At 40.3% G+C, this 27,136-nt stretch overlaps 1 protein-coding gene across 2 annotated transcripts; it reads left to right on the top strand.

The window, feature by feature from the left end:
* Window positions 1-19,069: 19,069 nt before the first annotated feature.
* Window positions 19,070-26,230, top strand: LOC100933921 (dnaJ homolog subfamily B member 6-like). Of its 2 annotated transcripts, XM_012547600.3 has the most exons (3): window positions 19,070-19,205; window positions 19,290-19,883; window positions 26,035-26,230. In XM_012547600.3, the coding sequence occupies exons 1-2, from the start codon at window positions 19,203-19,205 to the stop codon at window positions 19,863-19,865; spliced, it is 579 nt and encodes a 192-aa protein (XP_012403054.1). In that variant the 5' UTR covers window positions 19,070-19,202; the 3' UTR covers window positions 19,866-19,883; window positions 26,035-26,230. The 2 variants fall into 2 exon arrangements, with proteins under 2 accessions (XP_012403054.1, XP_003767380.1); XM_003767332.4 differs by having other exon boundaries at window positions 19,150-19,883.
* The last annotated feature ends 906 nt before the right edge of the window (window positions 26,231-27,136 follow it).

Below are 27,136 nucleotides of genomic sequence, written 5' to 3'. Positions count from 1 at the left end.
AGACTTCTATACCATTTATCCTTTATACACTAATAAGCCCAAAGTATTTAAATATTATTTAAGGATAGTCCAAAGAACACCTATTTTAATCATCTCTTTTCCCATAAAAGAAAAGTCAGATTGGATTCAGAGCAATACCTGAACCTCCCTAAAGCCAAGCCAAATCCAGCCCACTGTGATTAGAAAATGGGAAAAATTTCTAATCTTTTTTTCTTGGGAAGTCCCCAGTGTCTGCAAAGCACTCCCAGGTAGTCTTCGGACTGCTTTCCCATAGTATTAATATTTATCATTTTGTTTTAGAGCATGTCTTAGTATTTTCTTGCCCTGATCAATAAAATCCTTGATGGATTTTCTTTTCTAGTAGCATTATTCCTCCCACTAATTGGGGGGGAATTTTATTAGCAGTGGGCAGATGAAAGACAGGTGACCAGCAAGATCCTTTGTCCTAAGGCAAAGGGGTCATTGGGAAGACTGAGTGGAGCAATCACCGTAACTAAGACTGAGGCTGATTTTGATTCTTGGATTGATCAAACAGTGCAATGCAATTTCAGAGAGGATTTTAAAAAGATGTCCCCTGTTTTCCCAATGGGGCTTCCATATGTTATGTCTTCATTCACATCAGCTAAGTCATTTAATTCTGTACTTTACAAATCATTCCATTGCACAATGTTTCTAATTTTCTTGTTACAAAGGACATAATAGCTGTCTTCAAGTATCTGATGGGCTATAATGTGAAAGAGGGGGAAGATTTATTCTGTTTGGCCCCACTGGGAATTTCCTCACTGGGAGTTCCCTAGAAATGATGGGTCTGGAATAAACAACAAATGTACATCTTAGAGTATAATGTGATCTTGGTTTGAAGGAGCAATGGGTAGGTATTAAAAAGAACATTTGGGCTCAATTTGAATAAAAATGTGTAGTAATTCACGGCATCCAAAATGACAGCTGACTTACCTCTTCATGAAAAGTTGTCAAAGGGTACCTGTTGAGTCTTATTCATGGATGGTCTCCATGGGTCCTTGGATGAGATGGGTCTTCTAGTTCCTTGCTAAATCTGAGATTCTCTGATTCTCTTATCTACTTTATCCTTTGCCCCTAAATGGGGGTTTCACATGAAACCTGTCCTTCAGAGGCAGCATGGCCACGTAAATAAAGTCAGGAAGATCTAAGTACAAATCTGACACTTGTGGAACGATCCTGGGTAGGCCATAATCTCCCAAGCTTCCATGTCCTCATCTGTCCAATGGAAACAACTTGTGATGATCAAACGACCGACTGAAATGAATGTATGAGATCAATAAAGCATTTATTAAGCACTTATGGGGTGCAAAGCTAAGGGCTGGGGACACAATAAAAACTACAATAATTTTTGCCCTCAAGGAGCAGGAAATCTTACCTGTGAAAGATAATCTATGTAAACCTTATTGTAAACTTTTAAAAAAGTGCTTTATAAATGTTAGCTATGTTTAAAAATGATTGTTATTCCTCTGCATAAGTGCAAAATGATTTAGTGTTTTTCCTAAAGTTCTTCATTTAAAAAAAAAAGTTTTATTGATGCCTTTTGTCTCTATATCCTGTCATTTCTGAACTGGAGGGGAACTTCATCTTCCCTCTAAGTTGAACACTCAGTGATAATAAAAATTAAGCTCAGACATCAATGTAGTGATGATGTATCCAACATTTTGTCCTTAGTTGGCTCCTACAAGTTGTTGTGGAGAGGGAAAGAGTTTCACGATCTGATTTACTGAACTAAAGACTTTTTTGGGTATTTGGCAATGCTGCATAACTCTCCTGAAGTCCTCTGAAAGTTCATTGGGACTGGAGGTGCCTTGGACTGAGAGTATCAAAAACTGTGACTGGGAATCTGAAAATTACAAGATGGGAAGACGGGGTTTAGGCCATATTTTATGGGCCTATCAGGGGTGGGATGAGCAGAGCATGGAGAGACTCCTCACTTGGCAATTGGGGGACACATTTTCCAGGAAGCTATAGCCCCTAACAAAGGGCATACCAGTCAGAGGGGCTGCTGGCTAGAAGGAAGAGTAAGTATTACTGTCCATGCTTAGCCCAGCACTGAGATTTTTCTCTATCGGGGTGCTGTAGTGCAGGAGAAAGCATGGCATCGTGGAGAAACACAGTGGAGACCAGAGAGTTGGAGTGGAGTACCCTTGGTAATGGACCCTGTACAGTCTATTTCCCTCTGGGCCCTCGATTTCCTTCTGTGTCACTGGTGGATTGAACTTGAGCTTGAAAGGGATTTTCTGTGAATCAGTGAAGAAGCCATCTGTGCTGTGAGGAGCAGGGGGGGGGGGGGGGGGGGGGGGGGGGAGTTTTCAAAGCCCACAGGAGAGACAGAAACTTGGAAGTGCATGTCAGGTTTAAAGTGCAACCTAACGACTTGTGGATGGCTTTTTCCCGGCGGCCGTCTGTTCTTTTGAGGTTGGGGTAGACAGGGTGTGACGTAAGGTGTAATACCTGTCAGGTGGGAACCAGTAGTGTTGGACTTGGAGAAGGCCTGATGCGGCCCACCTCTACAGAAACCTCTCACTTTGCTCATTTGTAAAATGGAGGGGGCTAGACACTAGGACCTTCAAAGGTCCCTTTCAGTGCCAAATCTATCCCCCTTTGACCTTGAAACTAGCATTACTAACAGGACTATCATTTAAATGCATTGATGGATAGATGGGGTATATGCTTTGTTTTTTGAGACTGAGTCTCCCTAACTAAGCCAGGCTGGAAGTACAGAGGCCATTCCTGAAAGTAAGTTTCAATCTAATCTGTTTTCCTAAGCTGGGCCCATCTTGTTGCCGTACTTCCTCTGGCTTACTCCATCTCAGAACTTCCAACGCTGGCTCAGGGACTACCAGCTTGGGTCCCTGTACCATTTACATTTGTACACCCAAACGCAAAAGAATACGCTGATATCCATAGCTCCTGCAAACAAAAAGTTCCTCTCATTCTCGTTCATGAAAGATGTCTTCATTTCTGAAATGTCTTTGAGTCAGAACTGACCAAGTTTTATACTTGACTCTCTGAGATTCCAACCTCATCTAATATATTTTTTCCATCCAAACTTCTGCTCTCTAGCATAAAGGATCTCCATAGCTTTAAAGAATCCTTCTTTATTACCCTGAGCATATACCTGACTGTAGGTGGACATTGGGATTTTTAAAAAATCATCCATAAAGTGTCAGCATCTGGGAATTTTGTGTCCATATTGCTACATAAACTATAAGGGAGCATGTTGGAGGCGTGGAGGTTACATTTATATATATATATATATATATATATATATATATTTTGGCATTTGCTCTGGTAGGTAGAATTAGCATCATATATATATATATTATATATATATATACATACACACACACATATATATACACACATACATATATCTATACATAAAAGTAAAAGCGTTTGGGCATTTGCTCTGGTAGGAGAATTAGTGTCATATATATAAAATCTTTCTTATCTTAAAAAAAATTCCATTTTCATAACTGAAAATGAAAACTGCCTGTCCAGTCAAAAATAGCCTAATTAGAGTAAGGAATTCCAATGACAGGATATGCAGCTAACTTCCTTGGTGGTCTTGCTTCCTGTGTCAGAATGAAGTGGTCTGCTCTAGTGACCACTTAAAGGAAATCTCCATTCAAACAACTGGGGCCCTGCATGAAAATCCATCAGCTGTCAGGTGATCCCCAGACTGACTCTCCACCAGTGTTGTGCAATATGTCACCCTCCACCATTGATCATAGAACTTTTTCACCCTAGTAAACAGCAGTATCTTTTCCTACAGTTAATAGTGTTATGCTAAAATTACATCTTTTTTCAAAATGTCAGTTGATTTGTGACAGCAGAAGTGAGGTATGTTGCTGGGATTTCAATGAATGAATAAACAGATGCATGAATGAAGAAGCATTTATTAAATGCTTCATATTTGTCAAACACTATGCCTGGTGCTGGGATATAAATAGAATAATCAAGACAGTTATTGCTTTCAAGGAATTCCATACTCTAACTGAGGGTGACAACATGTAAAATAGAATACAGTTGCAAGGTAAATGGGAAGGCCCCAAAGTCCTCAGTTATCTGGAAGAACTGCTGCTGATTTTGTTGATTTAGAAAGGACCATTATACATTTCTGCTTATTTGAAATTCTGCTCTAAAACAGACTGATATAGAAGACTTGAAGATAAGATGCCAATTAGAATATGATAGAAAAGCTGAGAATATCCAGAAATCTGATAGTGTTTGAAGGATGGGGCCTTCCCCAGGTGGGATTCAGTCTTTTTCATCATGTCAGGGTCAACCATTAATTTTCCCAAGACTGATGAAATAAATAGAATCTAAATGCTACGTTGAGAGTCCTTGATTCTCCTTTTTCCCTCTTGTATCCACATATTAGGCCAGTTAATTGCTCCTTAGCAAAAAAAGTGGGGGGGGGGCTCAGAAAGAAAGCAAATGATGGCTAGGGTCATCTAACTGCTTCCTTTTAGACATGTCTCCTGTTGAGACAGGACGCTAATTTTTAAACTCTTGAGGAAGGGTTATTGTGACATTCCAGGGCAATGAGTTGGTCAACATGAGCTTATGATAAATTATTAGGATGAAAACAGATCAAAGTGATACTTTTCTGATAATAAAAACTTTTTTTGGTATTTTTTGGAATTATTTTACAAAGGGCGAAGCATTGTGGATAGGGAACTAATTTTGGAGTGAAGAGGACCTTGTTCAATACTCAACTCTGACACATTAGTTCTATGACCTTGGTCAAATCAAATGGCAGAAAGTTGTTTCTCCTCATTGGTAGAAGAAACTGACATATTTTAAGTTCTTTATAATAATTAAATCACAAATCTTAACCTCTCCAACTCCCTCCTTGCTGCTAAAAAAATTGTAATTATACCATCTAAAACATCTTCAAGTCTTTATGCAAAGATGACCCTTTGACAAGAACAGTATAGAAGAAATATCTGGGAAAGGAGGTTGTTATCATCCATCGATGGCTTTCATTTCTTTAAGCCACCTTTTTTCTCTTTGAGTATTATCTGGTTTGCAATTAGTGAAATCAGGTTGAGGGTAACCAGTCTGTGAGTTAAGGGAATGTCTGCCTCAAGAACATGAAGAGAAATAGGCAGATGAGAAGAAATGGTTCCAAAGGCCATGAAAGCAGCCAGAGGAGGTATTGTGGAGCACTTAGTGCTTGGTCAGGCACTGAAGGGACCAAGGTCAACGCGACATCTCAGGCCATCACTGACCTAATGGTCCGGCCACTGGGCTTCAGTGACCCTGGAAGAGAGAGAGAGGTGGACAACTTTGTACAATTCTGTTTTATTTAACAAGATCAAGTGGAGATATCACCCTGTGATGTAACTGGCCCTTTTTGAAAATGGAGGATGAAGAACAGTCTAGAGAGAGAGAGAGAGACAGATGGACCATAGACGGTCAAGGTGAGGGGACGTTCAGAGGTCATAGAATCTGACCCACTCATTTTATGGATGAAGAAGTTGAGATTCAGTCAAGTAATGAGCATTTATTAAGCACCAACTGTGGGTCAGCTATTAGGTTGAGAGATTTGCTGAGGATCACAGAACTAGTATGGACCAAAGGCAGGATTTATTATGGATTGTCTTCTTGCCCCAGATGATAACTTTCCTGAAGCAAATGTATGACTGAGAGATTGCTTCTCTAAAGTAAAACAGTTCAAAAATAAACAGCTCTTCCCTGCTGGATAAAACTTGTGACAGCATATTCTGTGTTGTCATTTGTGCGAATTCTCTCTCTCCCCATAATTATGAATGTAAAAGCATTATGAGAATTGACTCACAAATGGGTGGTTTGTGTTATAGTTAATTATTTCCTATTTATCCAGCTTATGGCTTGGATAAACATATTTGTCTCCCCATTATACTGTGAGTTTCTGGGAGGCAGGAACTACCTTTTGCCTTTGGTATTCCCACTTAGTACAGTCCCTGACATATACACAAGCCTGCACATAGTTGGCCCAGACATAAGATGAGAAGAAGCAGCACTGGGATTCGGCAGCCCCCCGGGTATCTGAGCAGTAGGTGCTTAATAAGTGCACACTGACTTAATAATGGTTTGGCTCTGGAGTTAAAGACCTGACCTCATAGACCCACCTTTACTACTTACTCCCTGTGTGATCTTGAACGAGTCAGCTGAACTTTGTGGTACTCAGATTTCTCATATATAAAATGAGGTCCTTAGATTCAATAGTCTCTGAGGTTGCTTCTGGCTATAAAACCATGGTCCTGGTTGAAACCCTTTCAAGGTTGCCACACATTCCGCATCACCTTTCTTGACTTAAATGGTGCTTTCCCTGAGCTCTCAGCTGGTTTGAACATTTTCAATATAATAGCATTTATTAAGTGGCTGCTGCATACAAAAGCTTTTGTAAGAGGTGCCAGGAATTTAAAAAAAGAGAAAAGAAACCCTGAATGGGTTTATATTTGGTATAGCAGCATTTTAACAAATAAGTAAAATACAAGATTAGGGACAAAAGTGCAAGTAGACCACATATGGTAGCAATGTCTGACAGAGAGAACAGGATGGGGACAAGAGCTGAGCCTCGATGAAAAATAAGGATTCTGAGAGGTGGAGACTCTAATCTAGGTATAAGCAATGTCTTGCTCCAGGACTGGGTTAAAGGAGATAGAATGTCAAACTTGAGGAACAGCTGGTTGTCCGTTTTGTCTGGGATGTGGCAGCATCCCAGCAAGGAGCCTGCTACGATATAAGCCTAGACAGGCCCCTTGGAGCCAGACAGCCAGACGGTGGAAGCCCTTACATGCTTGGCTCCCCTTCCCATTTGTCATATTCTAATTTATGTTTATTTTAATTTTTTGTGTCCATGCTTGTCCCCTCTTAGGCTGTAAGCTACCGCTCTCCCTCCCACCCCGATTCTTTTTCTTTGTCATATTCCCAACACTTAAGAGGTACTTCACATGTATATATTATAAAGCCAATAAATGCTGGCCAAATTGAATTGAGTATCAAATGAATTTGCACATGTACAAAGTCATCCCAATTTAATTCCCAATCAAATACTTTATGCTTCTTGACATTTTTTAACTTTTCAAAAAATCTGCACAGGGAGTCTCTCGTTTTATTGGGGCAAGACGAGTGACCGACATGTACCATGTACAAGAGCAGCAAAATGTTAAGGGTGAATTTCCAGCTCCAGAACGTGGCCTGCCAAGTACCTGGAGACACTGATGTATTTAAAGAGGCGTAAAACCAAAGACATGAGTGTGGCTCTAAATGTCAGCTTTTAAAGAAACTCAGGTTGGGTTATTTTATTGACAAAGTGCAAGCTGTATCAGGGCAGTTAAGTTTAGACCGCTCTCTCCAAATACCAGGTCTTGACTTCCCGGCTTTTTCTTTCTTCCCCTCCTGGAAAGTCTTTTGTAGATTTGATTGCTTAAGACTATGGCTCAAACTACCTCAGAGGCTAGCCTGGCCTGCAAACACCAACGGTTGGGTTAGCCCCCTGCCCTTTATTTTTTTCTTGTTAGTTCCCCCACCTCCATCCCGAAGTTACCTCCCTTTTCAGTCAACTTCAGTGGCTCCATTACTTCCAGTTAGTTTTTTTTTTTTTTTTTTTTTTTTTTTTTAACATAGTCCCTTTCTACCTGTCTAATCTTCTTACACCTTATTCTCCTCCACAGTGGTAAGATTCAGTGACAGGTGAGACAACAGGTCACTCCATCACCTAATCACCTTCCTCAAGCTTTTCCCCCGGCTGTCCTTTTTCTGAAATGTTCTTTATCCACTTCTCTGCTTCCTTGCTTTCCTCACTTCCAAATCCCAGATAAAATTTTAGAATTTCCTCAGGAAACCTTTCCATTTTCCCCCTAAATGCTTGTGTTTGCTATCTGGGGTTATCTCCCATTTATCCCGTATATATTGTACACACATAGTCCTTTGCACATTGTCTCCCCCATTAGAGTGTGAACTTTTTGAGGGCAGTCGCTTTGTATTCCCCAGTAATTAGCACTGGGCCTGACTTGTTGTAAGCACTTAACACTTATTGACATCACTTGGTACTGATTAATTTGGGCATTAATTGTTGGCAGGCTATCTTAAGCTTGGGGAGACCAATGCATATTTTAGGCTTGTTTCTAAAACGTTGGGTCTCACAGATTGTTTTGAATATGGCCAAAGCAGAAATTTGTTTTGACTATGTGTATTTTTTATGTGGGATTCCTTTTTTTCTTTTTCCAGTGGTGAAGAAAGGAAGACAAAATTGAGGAAGAAGGGGAGAAAATAAATTTTTGATCATTTGAAAAATAGTTAATTTTTAAAATAGATGAATAAAACATTGTCTCCTCCGGGTACATTCCATTGAAGCCGTATGATATGCTGGAAATTAAGTTACCAAAGAACGTAGATTCAAATCTTAGTATTCCCTTTATGTAAGTGGGAAAATTTTTCCCTTATTGAAATTCACCTTCTTCATCGATAAGGTAGAAATTAGAGCAGATGACATTTAAAGTCTCTTCCAACTTTCAGTCTATAATCTTTTGATCACTATATGTAAGAAAATATCCCAGAGTCATTGCTACTCTAAAAACATTTATTGAGATCTTTTGTTTTTTACATTGCCTACATTTCTCCCTGCCACCTTCTTCCTCCTCCCCTCTTCCAGAGAGCATTACACATACATTGCCACTCACCAACAAATAGCCAAGGTAAAATTTTGTCTTCTGAAAACTGCTGCCAGGTAATTTGACATAGGCTCCATTTATCTGGTGCTCCGCCCTCTGTAGACACTTAGGAAACATTCTACTCTTTATACCCCAGGAGATTAAGAATGCCTTCCTTTATCCATTTCAGAGAGAGCAATGAGGAAAATTATTTATTTTATCTGTCTATATTTTATATTCCCAAATGATAAATAAGCTTCTTTAGTGCAGGAATTATCATTTTTGACTGTATTCCTAGAATTTAGGGGCCTGATATCTACTAGGTTCTTTATCAAAAAATAGAACAAAGCAAAAAAAAAACAAAAAAAAAAACCCTTTTAAAGATTTATTTTGTATTTTTAATATTAAAAAATTCTCCAAATTCTATCCCATCCCCTTTCCTACCCACTGAGATGGCAAGCACCATGATAGCAATTATACATGTGGAATCATGCAAAACATATTTCTATATTTGCTATATCACACATACATAAACCCAAGAAAAAAGAAGATAATTATACTTCCATTTCCATTCAGAGTTTGTTGGTTCTTTCTCTTTCTAGTTGGTTCTCTCTTTCTCAGGTTATCTGAACCTAGCAGATAACATTCTTTCATCATGAGTCCTTTGAAAGAGCCTTGGAACATTGTATTGATCAGAATAGCCAAGTCTTTCACAGTTGATCATCATCACAAAATTGCTGTGACTATGCACAATGAACTCTTGGTTCTTCTCACTTCATTCTGCATCAGTCCATATAGGCATTGCCAGTTTTTTTTCTGAATCCATTTCCCTGCTCATTTCCTAAAGCACAATAGTACTCCATCACAATCATATGTCACAATTCTAGTAGGTTCTTAATAAGATTTCTTGTACTGGGCTGGATTATTGAGACAAAAAGATAATATCTTTTTTTTTAAAGATGTACACATAGATAAGTCAATTCTTTATTATTTGTTCAGAAGAAACAATGGAAGAGAGGAAAATTAGGAAAAAAACTAAAACATGAAATTATTGTCCAGCGAGTAAGCCAGCTGCTCATTTAAGTAATTAGAAAAATCAAGCATAAAGATAATTTACTTTCTCTAAACAAATACCAAAGTTGGACATTGTACAGAAGCAATGAAGAATTAAAATTTCAAACAATTGCAGAATTGTAAACCCAGACAAGACTTCAGAGGTCAGCTAGTCATAGATTTGTAATATTTTAATTTATATTTGTTTTAATTTTTAAATTTTAAAGCAAGAGGGAACTTTTCTGTTATTGTCTTTCTTCTGGTTACATAGTACAAAGCCCATATTCTTTTTTTTTAAATAACTTTTTATTGACAGAACCATGCCAGGGTAAGTTTTTACAACATTATTTCTTGTACTCACTTCTGTTGCTACTTTTCCCCTCTCTCCCTCCACCCCCTCCCCAGATGGCAAGCAGTTTTATACATGTTAAATAGGTTACAGTATATCCTAGATACAATATATGTAGAACCGAACAGTTCTCTTGTTGCACAGGAAGAATTGGATTCAGAAGGTAGAAATAACCCGGGAGGAAAAACAAACATGCAAACAGTTTACATTCATTTCCCAGTGTTCTTTCTTTGAGTGTAGCTGCTTCTGTCCATCCTTGATCAATTGAAACTGAGTTAGATCTTCTCTTTGTCGAAGAAATCCACTTCCATCAGAATACATCCTCATACAGTATCATTGTTGAGGTATATAGTGATCTCCTGGTTCTGCTCATTTCACTCAGCATCAGTTCATGTAAGTCTCGCCAATCCTCTCTGTATTCATCCTGCTGGTCATTTCTTACAGAACAATAATATTCCATAATATTCATATACCACAATTTACTCAACCATTCTCCAATTGATGGGCATCTATTCATTTTCCAGCTTCTGGCCACTACAAACAGGGCAAAGCCCATATTCTTTTGAAGAAAGAAGCCCCAGACAGGATAAATAACCTGATCTCAGTCACATGGCTGATTAATGGGAGAGCCAGAAATACAACCCCTAAAACTTCCAATTCTAAGACCATTGGCATTTCCACTATACCATACATACCATTGCTGTTGGTTGTATATATAAGTTAAAAAAATTTTTTGGCTTTTTATTTAAGTTTAATATACTCCTTTTGATGCTAGCAGTGTAACTAAGTCATGGACCCTCTATGTGCTTCAGTTTCCTCATCTGTAGAAAGATCAGACTCAATGGCCTTTAAAGGTCCCCAGCTCTAAAAAATCTGTGACCCTAGTATAAGTTTTATACCCTAGTTCTGGCAAGCCTCTTTTTCTTACCTAGAAGCCAGAAACTTTGTCCTTTCCAGGATCTTCCTCGTAGGAATCCAATCAAACCTTCCATGACTGCTTTCCATGTGCAAGGTTTTGCTTCAGGAAAAATTAGGCTGTTGAATCTCCCTCCTAAGCTTTGAAATGCTTTCTCAGGGCACTAAGGAGGGCTGAAAGGGATGGTGGAGCACTCGTTTCTCTGTTCTCTATTGGACATCCCCACTGGGTTGGATTTTTTCCTTCTCCCCATCTGAAGTTTGCATAGAGAAAACAGGATGCTGGCCATTCTGGTTTGCCTAAGTGTATCATGTTTTAAAGACATAAGAAGTTTGACAGATGTCAATGAAAATATTTTTAAATTAAATATTTTAAAATTAAATTTGTGAGTCAGGCAGACCTGAGTGAAAATCCAGCTTTTTTAATTGTTTTAAATTAAATTTTTTAATTAAAATTTTTTAAATTAAAATTTTAAATGTGACATTTACACAGCTATGTGTCTCCTTATTCAATGTGTGCCTCCTCAGTTTCCTCATCTGGGGATAATAATGAGGATGATAATAGTACCTCCCTTTCAGAGTTGTGAGGCTCAAAAGGAAATGATTTTTGGAAAGAGTTTTAGAAATGCTAACTATGTGATTTGGCAACAAGGAGGCCTTTTTTTGACCTTAGAGAAAATAGTTTGAATAGAGTGGTCTGTAAGAGAGCCAGTTTGCAAGGGATTGATGAGTTAAAGTGGGTGGTAAGGAAAGAGAAAGAACTAACAGAACTTTCTTTTAGAAATTTGGCATTAAAAGGCAGGAGAGAGGAGGGACAATAGCTTAAGGGGTTAGAAAGCTTGAGAAAAAATTTTTTTAAATTGAGGAGCTAAACAGAAGGGGAGGAGAGAGTAGAGAAGAGATTAAAGATGTAAGAGAGAAAGTGGATCAATGGAGCAAGGTCTAGGAAGAGAAGGGACTGAATTAATCAACAAATATTTTTTAAGGATCTACTATGTGCCAGGCCTGTGATAGATGCTGGGAATTAAGAGACAAAAATTATGAAATCTTTGCCCTTGGGGAGATTACATTCTTTCAAGGTAAACAATGCACAGGACACAGGTTGAGTCTTAAGAAATCTTCCCCTCAAATAAAGGAATAGAAGATAAGATACAGAGAAATTTTTAGGTGTGTGGGGGGAGGCAGCTTGGTGTTGTAGTGAAAACACTGGTCCCACAGACCCCAGAAATGGACATTTGAGCATCTGGAAGGGAGGGACTATCTCTTGCCTCTTTTAGCGTTTAGCACAATGACTGGCATATTGATTGATTGATCGATTGAGCAGAACAGTAGATCCTCTCTAACTTTGTTTCAAGTGATCAAGGATGGACAGAAGCAGCTACACCCAAAGAAAGAACACTAGGAAATGAATGTAAACTGCTTGCATTTTTGTTCTTCTTCCCAGGTTATTTATACCTTCTGAATCCAATTCTCCCTGAGCAACAAGAGAACTGTTCGGTTCTACACACATATATTGTATCCAAGATCCTACTGTAACCTATTAGCATGTATAGGACTGCTTGCCATCTTGGGGAGGGGGTGGAGGGAGGGAGGGGAAAAATCGGAACAGAAGTGAGTGCAAGGGATAATGCTGTAAAAAATTACCCTGGCATGGGTTCTGTCAATAAAAAGTTATTTAAAAAATATATAAATAAATAAATAAAAACCAAAAAAAAAAAAAAAAAAAACCAAAAAACAAACAAACAAACAAACAAAAAACCCAGTAGATCCTCAAAGAGCCTCAAAAATTGGAGGGTTGGGGCAAGTTATAAATCTGGTAGTTCTCCCAAGCCCCATGCTGGCCTTTGCAGATAAACATAGAAAGTTTGTTCCTCAAAACAACAGAGGAAGACCAGCAGAAATAATGTTTAAGGATAAGAAAATAGACCTAAATTAAGATAGTCTTAACTATTTAACTAGTTATTGGAGGGTGGGAGGGCAGAGAAAGAAAGGTAGTTAGTTAACCAAGAAGATATCCCAAAAGTAAACTGCTCCTGTAAAGAAAATAAAGTAGTACTGAAAAATGGCTACGTAGGCCTCAGCCACGAGGGAAGCTTTGCAGAACTCAGGGAGTTGCAAATTGGGGCCCAGGTGGTGCTTTGGACATGTCTTGTGCCCAGCCGTGCTGACCTTCTGTCTTTCTGAATTTGCATTTTGCAGTGCCATAGAGAATGGGAGACCACTGGACCCTGTGGATTGGGCTGTAATAGATGTTGTCAATTATTTCCGTACAGTCGGATTTGCAGAACAAGCCATTGCTTTTCAAGAACAGGTAAAATTCATTTGAGAAAATAGCTGTTGAATTTTTGGACTCAACCACTGTGGGACCTTGTTTGGCTTGATTAGGAGTATTTGTGACAAGATTTTTGTATGTTTTTCTTTTGCAGTGGGGGAGGAGCGAGTATGACAAAATAGATATTTGTTGGTTGAAAATTAGATTAAAACTTGGATGAAGAAAATTATTGACTGACACTCTGTACTTATATGGGCAAAAATTACTCCCCATTTGACAAAGTGGAAAAGTGGACAAAAAGGAAGGGCAAATAACAATTATTGTTTGATGTGTCCTCTGCACTGTTCCTGGGGACTGGAAATCAAGGAAAACCATGGGAGAGAGAAAAAAAAACATTAAAAAGAAGTGAACATAGCATTGTTGATTTATATTCAGTCTCCTTAGTTCTTTCTCTGGTTGCAGATGACATTTTCTGTCCAAGATCTATTGGGATTGCTCTGGATCACTGAACTATTGAGAAGAACTAACTCTTTCATAGTTGATCCTCACACATTCTATGTGTTATTGTGTACAAGGTATTCCTGGTTCTACTAGTTTCACTCAGCATCAGTTCATGTCAATCTTTCGACCTAAAATCAACTAGTTTATCATTTTTCATAGAACAATAATATTCCATTATCTTCATATATCACAACTTATTCAGCCATTCTCCAATTGATGGGCATCTACCCATTTTCCAATTCTTTGCCACCACAAAAGGGCTGCTACAAACATTTTTCCACATGAGGGGGTCCTTTTCCCTTTTATGATTTCTTTAGGTTACAGACCCAGTTGTGTCACTGTTGGATCAAAGGGTATGCATAGGTTTATTGCCATTTGGGCGCAGTTCCAGATTACTCTCCAGAAGAGTTGGATCCATTCACAACTCCACCAACAATGCATCAGTGTCCCAGTTTTCCCACATCCCCTCCAACATTTATCATTATCTTTTCTTGTCCTCTTAGCCAATCGGAAATTATACTAGTCACTTAAGATATTCTTGTTCACTTCATGAGAAGAGCCCCAAGACATAAGACAAATATATGTGCATTCTGAGAACCATCTCCTTCCTATTATTGATAACCACTTTTTAAAAACAAAAAAGTTCCCTGAAAGTTGGAAGTTTTAGTCTTTGTCTCCAGCAGCATCTTTCCTGGAAAGTAGAAGATCCTTAATAAAGACTTGTGGATTGACTTGTTGATTGGGAGGTGACCATAAACTCAACCCAGATGTGTTTAAAAGAGCAAATTAAGAATAAATCCAACCTTTCCGGCTGGATGGTTTGTTGGCATTTAGGTAGCACAACAGACAGAGCTCTGGGCCCAAAGGCAAGGGGCGCTGCTTTGGCTGTGTGTGAGATGGGGACAAGTCGCTTCATCTCTGGGGGACTGTATCCTTATCTCTGAAGTTAAGATGCTATAGCAATCTTAACTTCCCTCCTGGGCTGGTTGTGAGGATCAGTGATAACTGTGGAGCCTCACACATAGATCCCATCCTGCATGGGCCATAGGAGCCCCCAGAGCAACCACAACCTTGGAGAATACAGGGTCACAGATACCTGGCAGGGAAGTGCAGGGTGGGGATTTTGGTGAAGGGTCTCCCCACATTTAATAAAAGAAAATGAATCCTTCTGGGCTACGGGATGGTGATGAGTAAAGGAATTCATCCTCCTCTTCCAGACTTCATTCCTCATTCAGCTTCTGGTTATCTTCAGTTGTGGGTTGTTTGGCTCCATTTCAAAGAGGGACAAATATAAGTAAAGTAGGGATTCTCATTTGGTCTAAGAGCAAGGACTCCCATTTCCAAAGAGCTTCTTGTAACAGGTCCTCTGACATTGTCAGTGCAAAGATTATCATCCCAATTTTACAGATGAGGAAACTGAGGCTCCAGGCAAGATTCCAAAGGGCTCCATATGGTACCCCATTCCAGTACCCAGAGAGAACTGCAGATTCAAAAGTGAAAGAAACCTCACTGACTTATCTGGTCCAATGACCCTTTTCACTTCAAAGCTGAGAGAACTTCGGTCTTGTGACTTGAAGTGACTTGTCCAGTGTCACGATGTGAGTAAAATTCAGAACTGCTCAGAGTTTGCTTGCTGGTTGTCATGGCTTCCTTCAAACCTGATCCTTGTCTTTTTGCCTCTGTTTAACTGGTAACTCCAAAAACTCCTAGTTTTAGAAAGACACATGGAAAGGTGTCTGAAGGGCAGGAATATGTCTGTCTCTTTGATTTTATAGGTATGGTGTCCATTTGGATTAACAGAATTGAATAATTCCCCTCTAAAATAGAAATTTTAATGATATTTTAAAAGATTAGCCAAGATGAGTTGGCAGAAATGCCTACGGGCTTGGAGTTCCAGTTGTCCAGAAGCCATTTTGCTTTCTGAATTGAGATGGCCGCAGCCCAGATTGAAAGAAGGGGATAAATAATCTTTTTGACACATCCAGCCTTTCAAGAATCCCATCAAGCGCTTCAGAAGTGAAAACAGCTCAGCTCAGAAATGGCTTTTGAAAAGAGACCTTGCCAAGGCTGACCTCACTTGTTTGGCACAGGGAAATTGGGAGATGAATTGGAAATGTTCTTTGCTAAAACTTTTTCATTCAGAAATGCTGCAAGGGAGAAAGATAACTTCTTGTTGCTGTGCTGATCCAGCTAACCTCGGAACTTGAGAAATAGAATCCCAGGGGAGTGGAGTTGGGTGAGTGTAGCCCAACAGCCAGATGGATCCCTATTCTCACCAACAGGCAGGGGAGGGATGGGCTGAGTCTGCCTTAAGGAATCCTTCAGACATACTCAGAACCTCCTTATAATTTCTAAATTCTCATCATTTGATTAAGAAATAACAGACTAGTGTTATTGGAGCTGATGACATTTGTTGTCTCCCTTGAGGAGACAAGACAAACAAACTACCATATTTTTCTTAATGACAGTGAACCTGAATTTTGGGCAATCTGATTGTCCCCTCAACTTAGGACAGGACCTTCTATTTTTGGTTAATGGGGAGTTTCAGGACATTTCCAATGGCCCTCCCTTTGGAGTTCACACACCGAGAGGGTTCTCATCCCAGGGGCACAGCCAGCTGAGGGATCCCTGCTCCCCAAAGCAAATCCCTCGGTCGTCCCTTGAGCTCTGCCTTGCCACTTTATTGGAAAGGTGGCCTTGATGGTATAGGATCTAGAATTGACTCAGGCCACTGGGGGCTCTTGATTCAGGGCAGGAGTTCACTGCCTTGTTCCTCTGACCATTGTCCCTGACTGGCTGTTGTCGACTTTCAAAGCCTGTCTTTCTTCCTCTTCCTCTCCTGGGCTGATAGCTTATTATTGGCCAGGATGATGCGGTGAAAACCAGATTTTGTCATTGCCTTTTCCCTCTGAGGATGTCAGGCCATTAAGTGTGGTTCGCTTAGAGGCCAGGGGCAATCCTGGACTGTGAGGACTGGTGTCTGGACCTCCAGTTAGTTCCCTATTTTCTATACAGCTGAGTCTATCAGAGGTACAGTCTTTGCAGCAGGGATTTCCTGGGAAATGATTTCAGAGCCTTCTGCAAAAAAACCTCTTGAGGAGAAAATGTGGTTTCCCTCTGACCACTGACATATCATTAATGCATTCCCTTGGAGTTGTTTTCCACAGATGGTTCTGTGCTGATTGATCAACACGTTACCCACAGAATTCAGCATTGGGAAGTGCCTTGGAGTATTTTCTGTCCAGCTATAGCTAAGCAGGAATCCTTCCACAACATCCCTAACAGGTCACCTGGCCACTGCTCAAAGACCTCCCCCCCCCCGGGGGGGGGACCCAGCCAGCTCCCCAGGCAGCCCATTCCATTGTGGCTTCCATCCACCATCCCTACTTCGGCCCTCCACGGTGGAGCAGAATAAAACTTGGCCCTCTTCCTCATGATGTCAACAATAATGTAATGCTTTAAAATTTGTAAAGGACTCTCCACCTGTTCTCTCATTTGATCCTTCCCCTGGCCCAGGGCTGGGCTGGGGATTAGACAGATAAATTCTACTGGTATTATTATCCCCATTTCAGAAATGAGAAAACAGGTACCAAGAAATGATCATGTAATTGTGAAATATTGGGCTTGGAATCAGAAAAATCTGGATTTCCAATTTGGCCTCAGACATTTCCCAGTGGTGTAACCCTGAACAAGTCACCGAACTGCTGCCTGCCTCAGTTTTCTCATCTGTAAAACAGGTGTCCACCTGCCAGGGTTGTTGTGAGGAACAGATGAAATGACCATTGAGATATTTTGTAATGTAATTTGCAAACCTTAAAGCAAAATATAAATGCTAGCTACTATGGTCACAATGATTAAGAATTTGTTGTTTTCACGTTTGCTATTCTGCTCAGAAGAATACAGATGGCTACATTTGTGATTCAGTGACCTTCCAGGTTCAAGGCATATTTTAAAAAATGATCTTTCTGGATCCAGTTGGGCATTAAGCCTTATGCATAATTTTCCAACTGTTTTAATTGATGATGGATAAGTACATATGATACTTGGGGGTCCAAAGGTGATTTTTAAAAGTCACCATTTTGAAAAAAAAAAAAAAAAACCAACAAAAAGGAAGCCAGTTTATCCAAGAGTGATCCATCAAATGTTCATCACCCATCTATAATTTGGGAAACATTAGAAGGTGTACAAGAGTTGGGGCCAAGGAGCACAACATGGCATTTCAGAAGACTCAGCTCAGACCTTCGCCTTCCCACCACCCAGTTGTTAGTGCTCCCCAAATTACCGTCCCCCTCTATAAGTAGCCTGTGTTTTATAAGGATGTGCTGATAGAATGTGAGCTTTAGCACAGGGACTGATTCCGTTTTTGCCTTTTGCGTTGATTCTAACCCCAACATAGAGGTAAGCCCCACAAGCCCAATAAATGCCCTAAAAGGTTTCTTCCAGCTTTAAGTCTATAAGCCTTTGGTTCCTGTCCTGTGATAACCACTTATAAACCAAGGTTCCATGTGAAACAAGGATGTCCCTTACCCTCCCCTCTCCCCCCATGGAGATGTGGCCACTGGCTGTTGGTAACACGTAGGTCTATGAGCCTTTGGTTCCTGTCCTGTGATAACCACCCATAAACCAAGGTTCCATGTGAAACAAGGATGGCCCTTGCCCTTCCCACCCCCCCAAGATAGAGATGTGGCCGCTGGCTGTTGGTAACATGTAACTCTATGAGCCTCTGGTTCCTGTCCTGCTCCTGAAAACTACCCGTATCCCAAGGTTCCAAGGTTCCAAGGGAAACAGGGATGGCCCTTGCACTTCCCCCAGGAAGGAGCTGTGGCCGCTGGCTGTCGGTCACCTAACTGCCCCCTCTTCTCCCAAGTGCTAGCAACGTGTGTTAGGTAACACAGGCAGGTGTCTGCATGAGGTCACTGAAGATCCGGCCCTCACAATGAGCTGACCTGGCCTGGAGCCTGGGGCCGGGGCAGCACCTGCTATTCCTGACGGTTGCTTCGGCGGGTGCAGCGGTCACTTCCTTTCTGAGCCAAAGCGAACGGAAAGCTGGCCGGGCCCTGCGGCGGTGTCGGGCTCTCGGAAGCCTCGGGCCTTCTCTCTGTGCCATGAGCCCACCAGTTCCACCAATCGGATCTCAAGGCAGAGCTCAGGGCCCCGAGGCGTTGGCTGAGAATTCTGAGCTCACAATCCTCCCTCCATCCCTGGCCATGAGGTGTTGAGGGCAGGGGCCTGGACATTCCAAAGTTCCACAAAGTGGGGCTTCTCCCCCCAGAAGATTTCTGCCCAGGACACGATGTGGTAGGAAGGGGAGGGGGGAGGGTCTCGTGGTTGGTTAGACTAGCAAGCTGCCCACCATCCTTCACAGGGTGTGGGGACTCCTCAGGCAACTGGCTGTTCAGTCGAGCAGATGACTTCATGTTGTTCCTGAGCCCGGCGACAAAGCATGGTGAATTATTATAAAGTTCTAGGGGTGCCTCGGGATGCCTCGTCGGCCGACATTAAGAAGGCTTACCACCAGCTGGCTTTGCAGGTTCATCCCGACAAGAACCCCGAGAACCGGGAAGCCGCAGAGAAGAAATTTAAGCAGGTGGCCGAGGCCTACGAGGTCCTGTCTGACGCCAGGAAACGTGACGACTACGACAGCGCCCGAGGGAGCTTTATCAGGAGGGAGGAGAATGGCGATACCAGCAGAGAGTCGGGTCGCTTCGAGGAAGATCTGATGTTCCAGAGGCCACACAGTGTCTTTCAGGACATTTTTGAGGAGGATTATTCAGGGGAAAATTTTTCAGGGGATTTCTTATCTCCCAACCGCGTGAGCAGCGCAGGGGGCCGGCGCCGAGCCCGGGCCAGGGGGAGGTATCACACCTCCCTCTTCGACGTGGCCCCCATCCTGGGCACGGGGTTCTCCACTTTTGTCACCCTGAGCTCAGGCAGAAGTGCCGGCTCGGCTTGGTCCTTCATCCCGTTTGTGAATAATAGCATGGGGAACTTCAGACTAGTCACCACCTGCAGTCAGATAGTGAATGGCAGGAGAATTGTTACAAAGAAAATTTTTGAAAATGGGAGAGAGAGGATCGAAGTAGAAGAAGAGAGGATGATCCATTAGACTCCCTGGCTACACCTGGTAAGGCCCGAGACCACCTGTTACAGGCTAGCGGCTCACGGCAAACTGGTCCATGGAAGGCCTGGTACGGGCCTCCTAGGCCTCTGTAAAAAGAATAAAAATGAAAAAAATTAAGAAACTTACTTATTAGCGCCTTAAGCGTTTGCTAAATGTGATTAATATATATTATGCTGCATGGTATTGCTTTTTATTAAGCAATTTTCATTTTCTGCAAGAACCATGCAGCTGGGAGGACAAAGTTACCAAATGTATTATGATTTAAATACTGTTTCAGAACTGTTTTAGCAATGGAGGCAGCAACTGAAGGTAGAAAGGGTACCGAGAATCCAGGTTCAAATCCCAGCTCTTCTGCTTACTCTCTAGTAGCTCTAAACAAATCATTCAATGCCATTAGCTCTTAGTTTCTTGATCTTTAAAATGAAAAATTTGATCTTCACAGTCTTGGAGGTTCCTTTTCTTGATCTTATTCTATGGTTCTTTGATTAATAGGAATCATGAAAATAACCAGTTATTTATTTCTCAGGTCCCTGCTAACTTCTTAGTTCATACATAAGATATGTATGATATCATATATAGATATCTATATATAAGTACATATATATGTGTATAAATATAAAAAACAGGTCTAAAGCTCCCATGTTCTTTATAATTTAGTTTCCTAGGAAGGAGCTTGGGATATCTAGTCCCTACCTCTTCATTTTATAGGTGATGAGATTACCCAGTTATTGTCAAGGTCACACAGATGAGCAGCTAGAGATTCAAAACCAGGCCTTCTGCCTCTAAATCTAGGATATTCTCTGCCTCTCCATGTTGTTTCTCTAAAAGAAACACTTGGTAGGACTCTAATACGATGTTTTCCCATTTTTAAAAAATTGACATTTTTATAGGGAATACTTGACTCTGTCTATATTTTTTTGCATTTGTGACATGGGTATGATTAATTCTACTTTGCATGTGAACCATCATGGTATGCAGTGGAAAGAACATTAGCTTAGGAGGTAGAAAAGCTTTGTACCAGGCCTGGATCCACCAGTTATTATTAGATTGTGATTTTGGCTAAGGACCCCAATCTCTTCATCTGTACAATGAGATCTTCCCTGCCCATATCACAGTGCTCTCGGGAAGATCAAATGAGATAGATACACAGGACAGAATTCTGGAGACTGGTAAGTTAAGTAATGGGAACTGCTGCCATATTGTCAAGAAGCCATTTGGTGTGGGAGATTGCTTGTGGGACCTGCAGTCAGGAAGCACTGAGTTTGTATCCCCACTCTGGTCACTTGATAGGTCTGTCACAGCGTTGAAATTACTTAACTCCTCAGGTTCAGGTTCCTCCTCTGTAAAATAGGGATAATAATATGCATAGTACCTTTCTCAAGTGAAATAATATATGTAAAGAGATTTGCAATTGGGTATTGATTTTTGGGAGCTATTACCATCATGTTGACCAATAGAGATGAATATAAGTAGCAGGAAGGAATAATTAGGAAGTTCTTTTCAATGTTTTGTTTTTTGTTTGCTAAAATATAATTGTTTTATATCTATATAAAATATATGTATATATGTAAAAATATAAAATATTCATATTATGTATGTGTGTTGTATGTCAGTAAATATATTTGTGCACGTGTATGTGTTTACACATCTGTGTAAAAGGCCTCTCACCTTTCTTGATGTCATTGGCAATAATGGTCAATGATAACTTGTAAACTTCATGCTGCTTCTTTCTTAGCAGGAGCCCCTATTTGGTCAATATTTTCTTGAGAGATACAATGATGCTGGAGTATCAAGCCTTCCTTAAGTCAGCAAGATTCACCTTCAAATTAAAAGTAAAAATGGGACCCTACTGCGTGAAGCTTTTAGTTTTCTCTGGCACATGCTTTAAGCAACACATAAATACATGGAATTATAGTATATTAGGGAAGTACTTTAAGCCTCCCCTTGTCTCACTCCCTCATTTTTCAGAGGAGAAAAGGCAAGAGGGAAGAATTAAGATCTTCTAACTTAATATTCCCCTTTACAGGATAACACTCCATCACATAGGCACATAATGATGAGAGTGTTTGTCATTGTTTTAAGGTTTGAAAAAGGCTAGGTCCATAGTGATTTCATTTGACCCTCTCCTTACACTATTCTTGTTCCCAATTTACAGATTAGGATGCTGAAACTTGGAGAGATTAAATTAATTGTTCCAAAGTGGAACTTAAAACCTGACTTAGGCTACTGTTGTTTTAGTAACCCCACAAAGCCTTCTAGTGTCAGATGTATCTCTGGTTTGGACTCAGTTGTACTAGGTCCTGCTTTGTAAACTGTCCACTCTGAGAGGGGGTGGCTCCCCCCCCTCCTGCAACCTTACAACCCGTGTGGTCTTACCATAGAAATTTTTAAAGTTTGTATTTTAACCTCAGGAGGTTTGCAGAGCCTTGAATTTAAAGTTTGTATTTTAACGTCAGGAAGTTTGCAGAGCCTTGAATTTAAAGTTTGTATTTTAATCCCAGGAGGTTTGCAGAGACTTGCCTGTGAAAAATACCCAGGCTACTTCTGGAGAGGTCAGCAGTGGACTGTGTCCTGGGAAGGGAGAGGGCAGAGGGCAGAGGGCACAAGGGTCAAGACAGACCTGCTGACTTCTGCCTCTCCCCACCAAATCCAGGTTGTCAGGCAGAAGTTTCATCTTGTTCCCTGAACCCATACATTTATTTGTTTGTTTTTAATTGCAAATTCCATCTGGCCCTTTCTTTTACTAATCCTGGTTCAAGGTGAACAGCAATGTGTCTGCTGAGCACAGAGAAAACAAAATTGGAGCATGAAACATGATTTTCCATTTTGTCTGAAGTGGAAGCCAGATTCCAGCGCTTTTTAGACATTCTCTGCTTTTGACAGAAGTGCTGAGTTGTGGAAGAAGTTAAAGCCAATGGAGGTGAAAAGACTTCCCTTTCTGGGCTCTGCTGGAGGTCTCCTGATTTTGCAGGGCAGGGAAGAGGTAGATTCATCCGTCTTAATCTTGTACAGAACATCAAGTGTCCCCCTCAGCAAGTGACTAAAAGCAAAGCTGGTGAGCCTGGAGGTCGGTCTATTTGTTTAAAATCTCCCCCAGACAAGAGCAAATGGATAGCAGCACTACAGAAAATGATTATATGTCACCTGTCCCCAGAAAACAAATCTTGAGGAGTTCGTGGTTGTTCACAAAGCCTTCAGACCTGCATCTGCCTCCTGGGTGACAGAAACACGTTGGGAGCCCACAAGAGTATTTATCCATTCTGTGTGATCTTTAAACCCCCAGGTTAGTTGTCCAAGGAGAAGGGGAGAAAAGAGTCAATTGACTGGCAGATAATATGGCTTAGTTAAAAGTCTCTGTTCTTTGTCCTTTTAACTGGCGCTTCTGATGATATTGGGTGATGGACGGCTGGCTTTGTTCAGTAGTGAAGTCCAACAAAGGTGTGAGGCTGAACTCATGGGGATTTTGCTTTGTTTTTATTGCCAAGAACATGAAACTTGGACATTTAGAGCATTATGGGCCGTAGCCAAGTCGATGATGATGATGTTATCCTCAATTCCTCGGTACTCTTCCCAGGAGGGATTCAAATCACTTTGTTAGAATCTGATCACATTTATTCATGCAATAATTCACTCAAGTAGATGAGAAGTTTAGGTAATGGATCCCTTCTCTGTCATCTCAGGGGAAAGAATTATTTCTTTCGGAGTGGTCTACTGTCTTCCAGCCTTATGTCCAGCTGTAGGTCATCTCCTCGCAGACGTTGATCTCCGTGTCCTAAATGAGCCCACTCATGGTGTGGAGGGACACCATTTGCAATTTGCTTTATTTGTGAAAGTGTTTCTAGAGATGAGAAGAGGAAAATGAGCTCTGGGACCAATGGGCATTTTGCTCTTACTTAATAGTTAGGGGTTCCAATCCAGCTCTCTTAACTGCTCTATCCATGCAGTGTTGTTGATAAGAGATAAAGAATGGGTGACATTAGACCCAACACCATTATTCTCAGGATCTGATTTTGTGTGTTTGTGGGAGGGGAGAGGTAAGAGAGACAGACAGATTAAGACAGAGACAGAGACAGAGAGCAATACAGATAGAGATAGGAGGCCACTATTCATTTCCTTTAAATGGAACCCCACTGAGGGCAAGGAATGTTTTCCTTTTTGAATCCTCTCTCTCCTCTCAAAGACTTGTGATTTTCTGTAAATGTAGGAAATCTTCCAGTGTGAAAATTTTTTTAGCTGAGACAAACTCACCTGTAATTTATAGTTTTAGGATGCTGCCTGGGATGCTAAGAAATTCAATGATTTGCCCATAGTGGCATGGCTAATTATCCATGAAAGACAAGACCCAAATCCAGATCTTTTCCCCTCCAGAGCTACCACTCAGACCACTGGCCACATTGCATCTCGGATTATACATATATCCGTCTTCATCCAGGACTCTGCTTGGATGAGTTGGTTGGTTTGCAACCTTGAGATTCCATTCAATTAGACAATAAGAACAATGCTAATGAGGGATTAGTCGTATTAGTAGTTTTTTGCCCATCCCTTCTAATGTCTGGAGTACAGTTGTTAATGTCCCTTTCCTCAAATGAAGAAACTGAAAATTTTATTTTGTTTCTGACCTGTGATTTTAAATAGATGGGGATTTGTTTCTTAGTTTAGAAGCTTTTTTTCATTGATCAAATGGACAACTCTACTGTAATTTCAAGTTTCCTTAGAGTTCATGACTGCTGTCTCTCACGGACAAAACCTTATGAATTGATTCTTTGTACAAAATATAAGAGGCAGCATGTTGTAGTAAATAAAAGATGAGATATGGAGTCAGAAAGATCAGGATTCAGGTCCTGCCTTTGACCTACTGGACCAAATCATTTGTTATTTGGGAATTCTAGACAATGCTTTAAAACTTGAATAAGAGTACTGCTCTTTTAGGGGTAAGAATTGGTGGGAATCTGCACACTTGGATCCAAACTAAAGAAAAAAGTCTAAGATCCCTTGTTAGGCCAGCAGAGAGGTACAAAAACAAAAATAAAGCCGTCATTGCCCTCACTTTCAAGGAGATTATGTTCTTCAATTTTATGCTCCTAGAATCTTAGGGGTTAGCTGTTGGATTCTTCCTTAGAGCTCCTCTAAAAAGTGATTATCTAACTTTTACTTTTGTAATTCATCACAGAGTGGAAGTGACAGTATGCTTGATGGACAGTTACATTTTTGGTTGAGGAGAATTTGATTCCTCCCTGCCCCTTTATTACTTTCTTTGTGGGTGTCTCAACAACCACAGAGAAGGAAATATGGCAACAGCAACTGGTGGAGAGATCTTCCCAGCAGCCTCCTCTTTGAAAACTGTTAAGGATTCAGTGGCAAAAGACTCAGGTTCAAGTCACCCAGTTCAGGTTCAGCTGCTCTCCAATTGTTTGACCTTTGGACAAATCATTCCACTTGTCTGACCATCAGGCCCATCTGAAAATAAAAGGGTTTAGAGTAGATGGTCTCAAAGGTCCTACCAGCTTTAAATCCTATTATCTCTGATCTCAGTTGGTTGATTGGTGATCCAACACATACATTAACTCTTAATGTCTAGTGTGAAGTTGGAATACTTAAAAAAAGGGGGGAGAAACTGAGACCCAGTTAAAATCAAGGTAGGTTTTTCAAGGCTATTAGTGAAGTCAGATAATATGTGACTTTGAGTGTCCGTCTCTTATTGGACCTGTTATCAACCAGCATATAGTTTGTATATCCAAGTACCTGATCTTATGAATCTTTTTTATGTTTCCTTCAAATCATTTGAAGAAACCAATAATTTAGTTTTCTTTGGCAAGTTTCAATTTAGAGAGCTACGATTTTCCCATCTTAAGGTCATGAGCTATAGACCTTACCATCAGTTACTAAGATGTAATATTTGTGATTTTGATAGCTGTGACTAGATATGGTTCATGTTTAATCAAATCTTACCTGTTTTTTTTTTTTTTTTTAAGGGGAAGATGACATTTAGAAATATTTTTCTTGAGCTTTTCTCATGTGAAATAAAATGATTTGGGATTTTGGTTTGCTACTAATTCTTAGTGCTTTATCTCTTGAAATGAAAGGGAAAGATTTCTCTGACTCTCTAGAGCTTCTAGAGATAAAAATTAGTTTTATTTTATGTTTTCTGTTTTAGGAAATTGATGGAAAATCCCTGCTGCTGATGACAAGGAATGATGTGTTGACAGGACTTTCATTAAAATTGGGTCCTGCTCTGAAAATCTACGAATATCATGTAAAACCTCTGCAGACACAACATTTAAAGAACAACTCCTCATAGTACAGTCAAATTGGGGCCTTGGACCTCAAATAATAAATGATTAAGTAATTTAGTTTCATGTGATGAAACTTTGTAAACATAGAATACATATATATGTATATGTTGAGAATTTAAACCAAAAGACAACTTTATCCTATTGGATAGTTTAGGCAATCCACTGTCCCCGATTAGCTATCGGGAGCTAGGAGCGCCACTGGGATGCATGGTTTTCCTTTGGGGGGGGTTATCAATAGAATCATGGAGGGAATTAGGCTCCAGTGCTTTGACTGACAAGTCTTGCTTTATATACTTCTTCACTCCTTCATATACTATTTCTCCCAAACTCTCAAAAAACTAAACAAAACAAACCCAGACAAGAAAACAAGCATCTTTGCTTAAGAACTTAAGAGAGAGATGGAAAAAGAAAAAGGCGGGTGGAAGTTGGAGAGGAGGAATAAAGATGAAAGGAAGACCCCTGCCCCCAGTTCCTGCTCCTTGTAGCTTTGTGTTACTTGGATGGAATTGCCAACACCCTTATTTGTAGAGGGTCTTCTACTTAACCTTATTGAGGTTTACATTTGTAGTCATATGATGTTTTAAAGGAACTAGCAGACAACATGCACATAATTCAGAGCCGAAAACAGTGCTGAGAAGTGAAACATTGTTAAGTATTTGGGGTAATCATCCACTTCCAGCTTGTTTTCAAGAGGATGTAATGGCATTTTCTGTGTAGAGTTGCTTTTAACTAGGTTCTATTATTTGGAAGAAAATGTTTTCACTTTGTGGTTTATATTTATAATAATTTGTGTTTTGAAGAACTTTGTAGATAGCTGTAAAAAAAGATTTACTCCTTATATAAGATTTTTGTTAATATATATTCTTTTATGGTGGCGTGATTTTTTTCAATTGTCTGATGTTTTCTTTATTTAATTTCTGATTTGAAAACTTGCTTTTAAAAGCTTGAAATAAATGGGCTTGC

This window comes from Sarcophilus harrisii, chromosome 4 (assembly GCF_902635505.1).
Source record: "Sarcophilus harrisii chromosome 4, mSarHar1.11, whole genome shotgun sequence".
Lineage (NCBI taxonomy): Eukaryota > Metazoa > Chordata > Mammalia > Dasyuromorphia > Dasyuridae > Sarcophilus > Sarcophilus harrisii.
This window is presented reverse-complemented; position numbering and strand designations above follow the sequence as displayed.

Bases quoted from the DNA above. Each gene is read 5' to 3' on its own strand.
- LOC100933921 (XM_003767332.4), top strand. From the start codon at position 19,203: ATGGTGAATTATTATAAAGTTCTAGGGGTGCCTCGGGATGCCTCGTCG.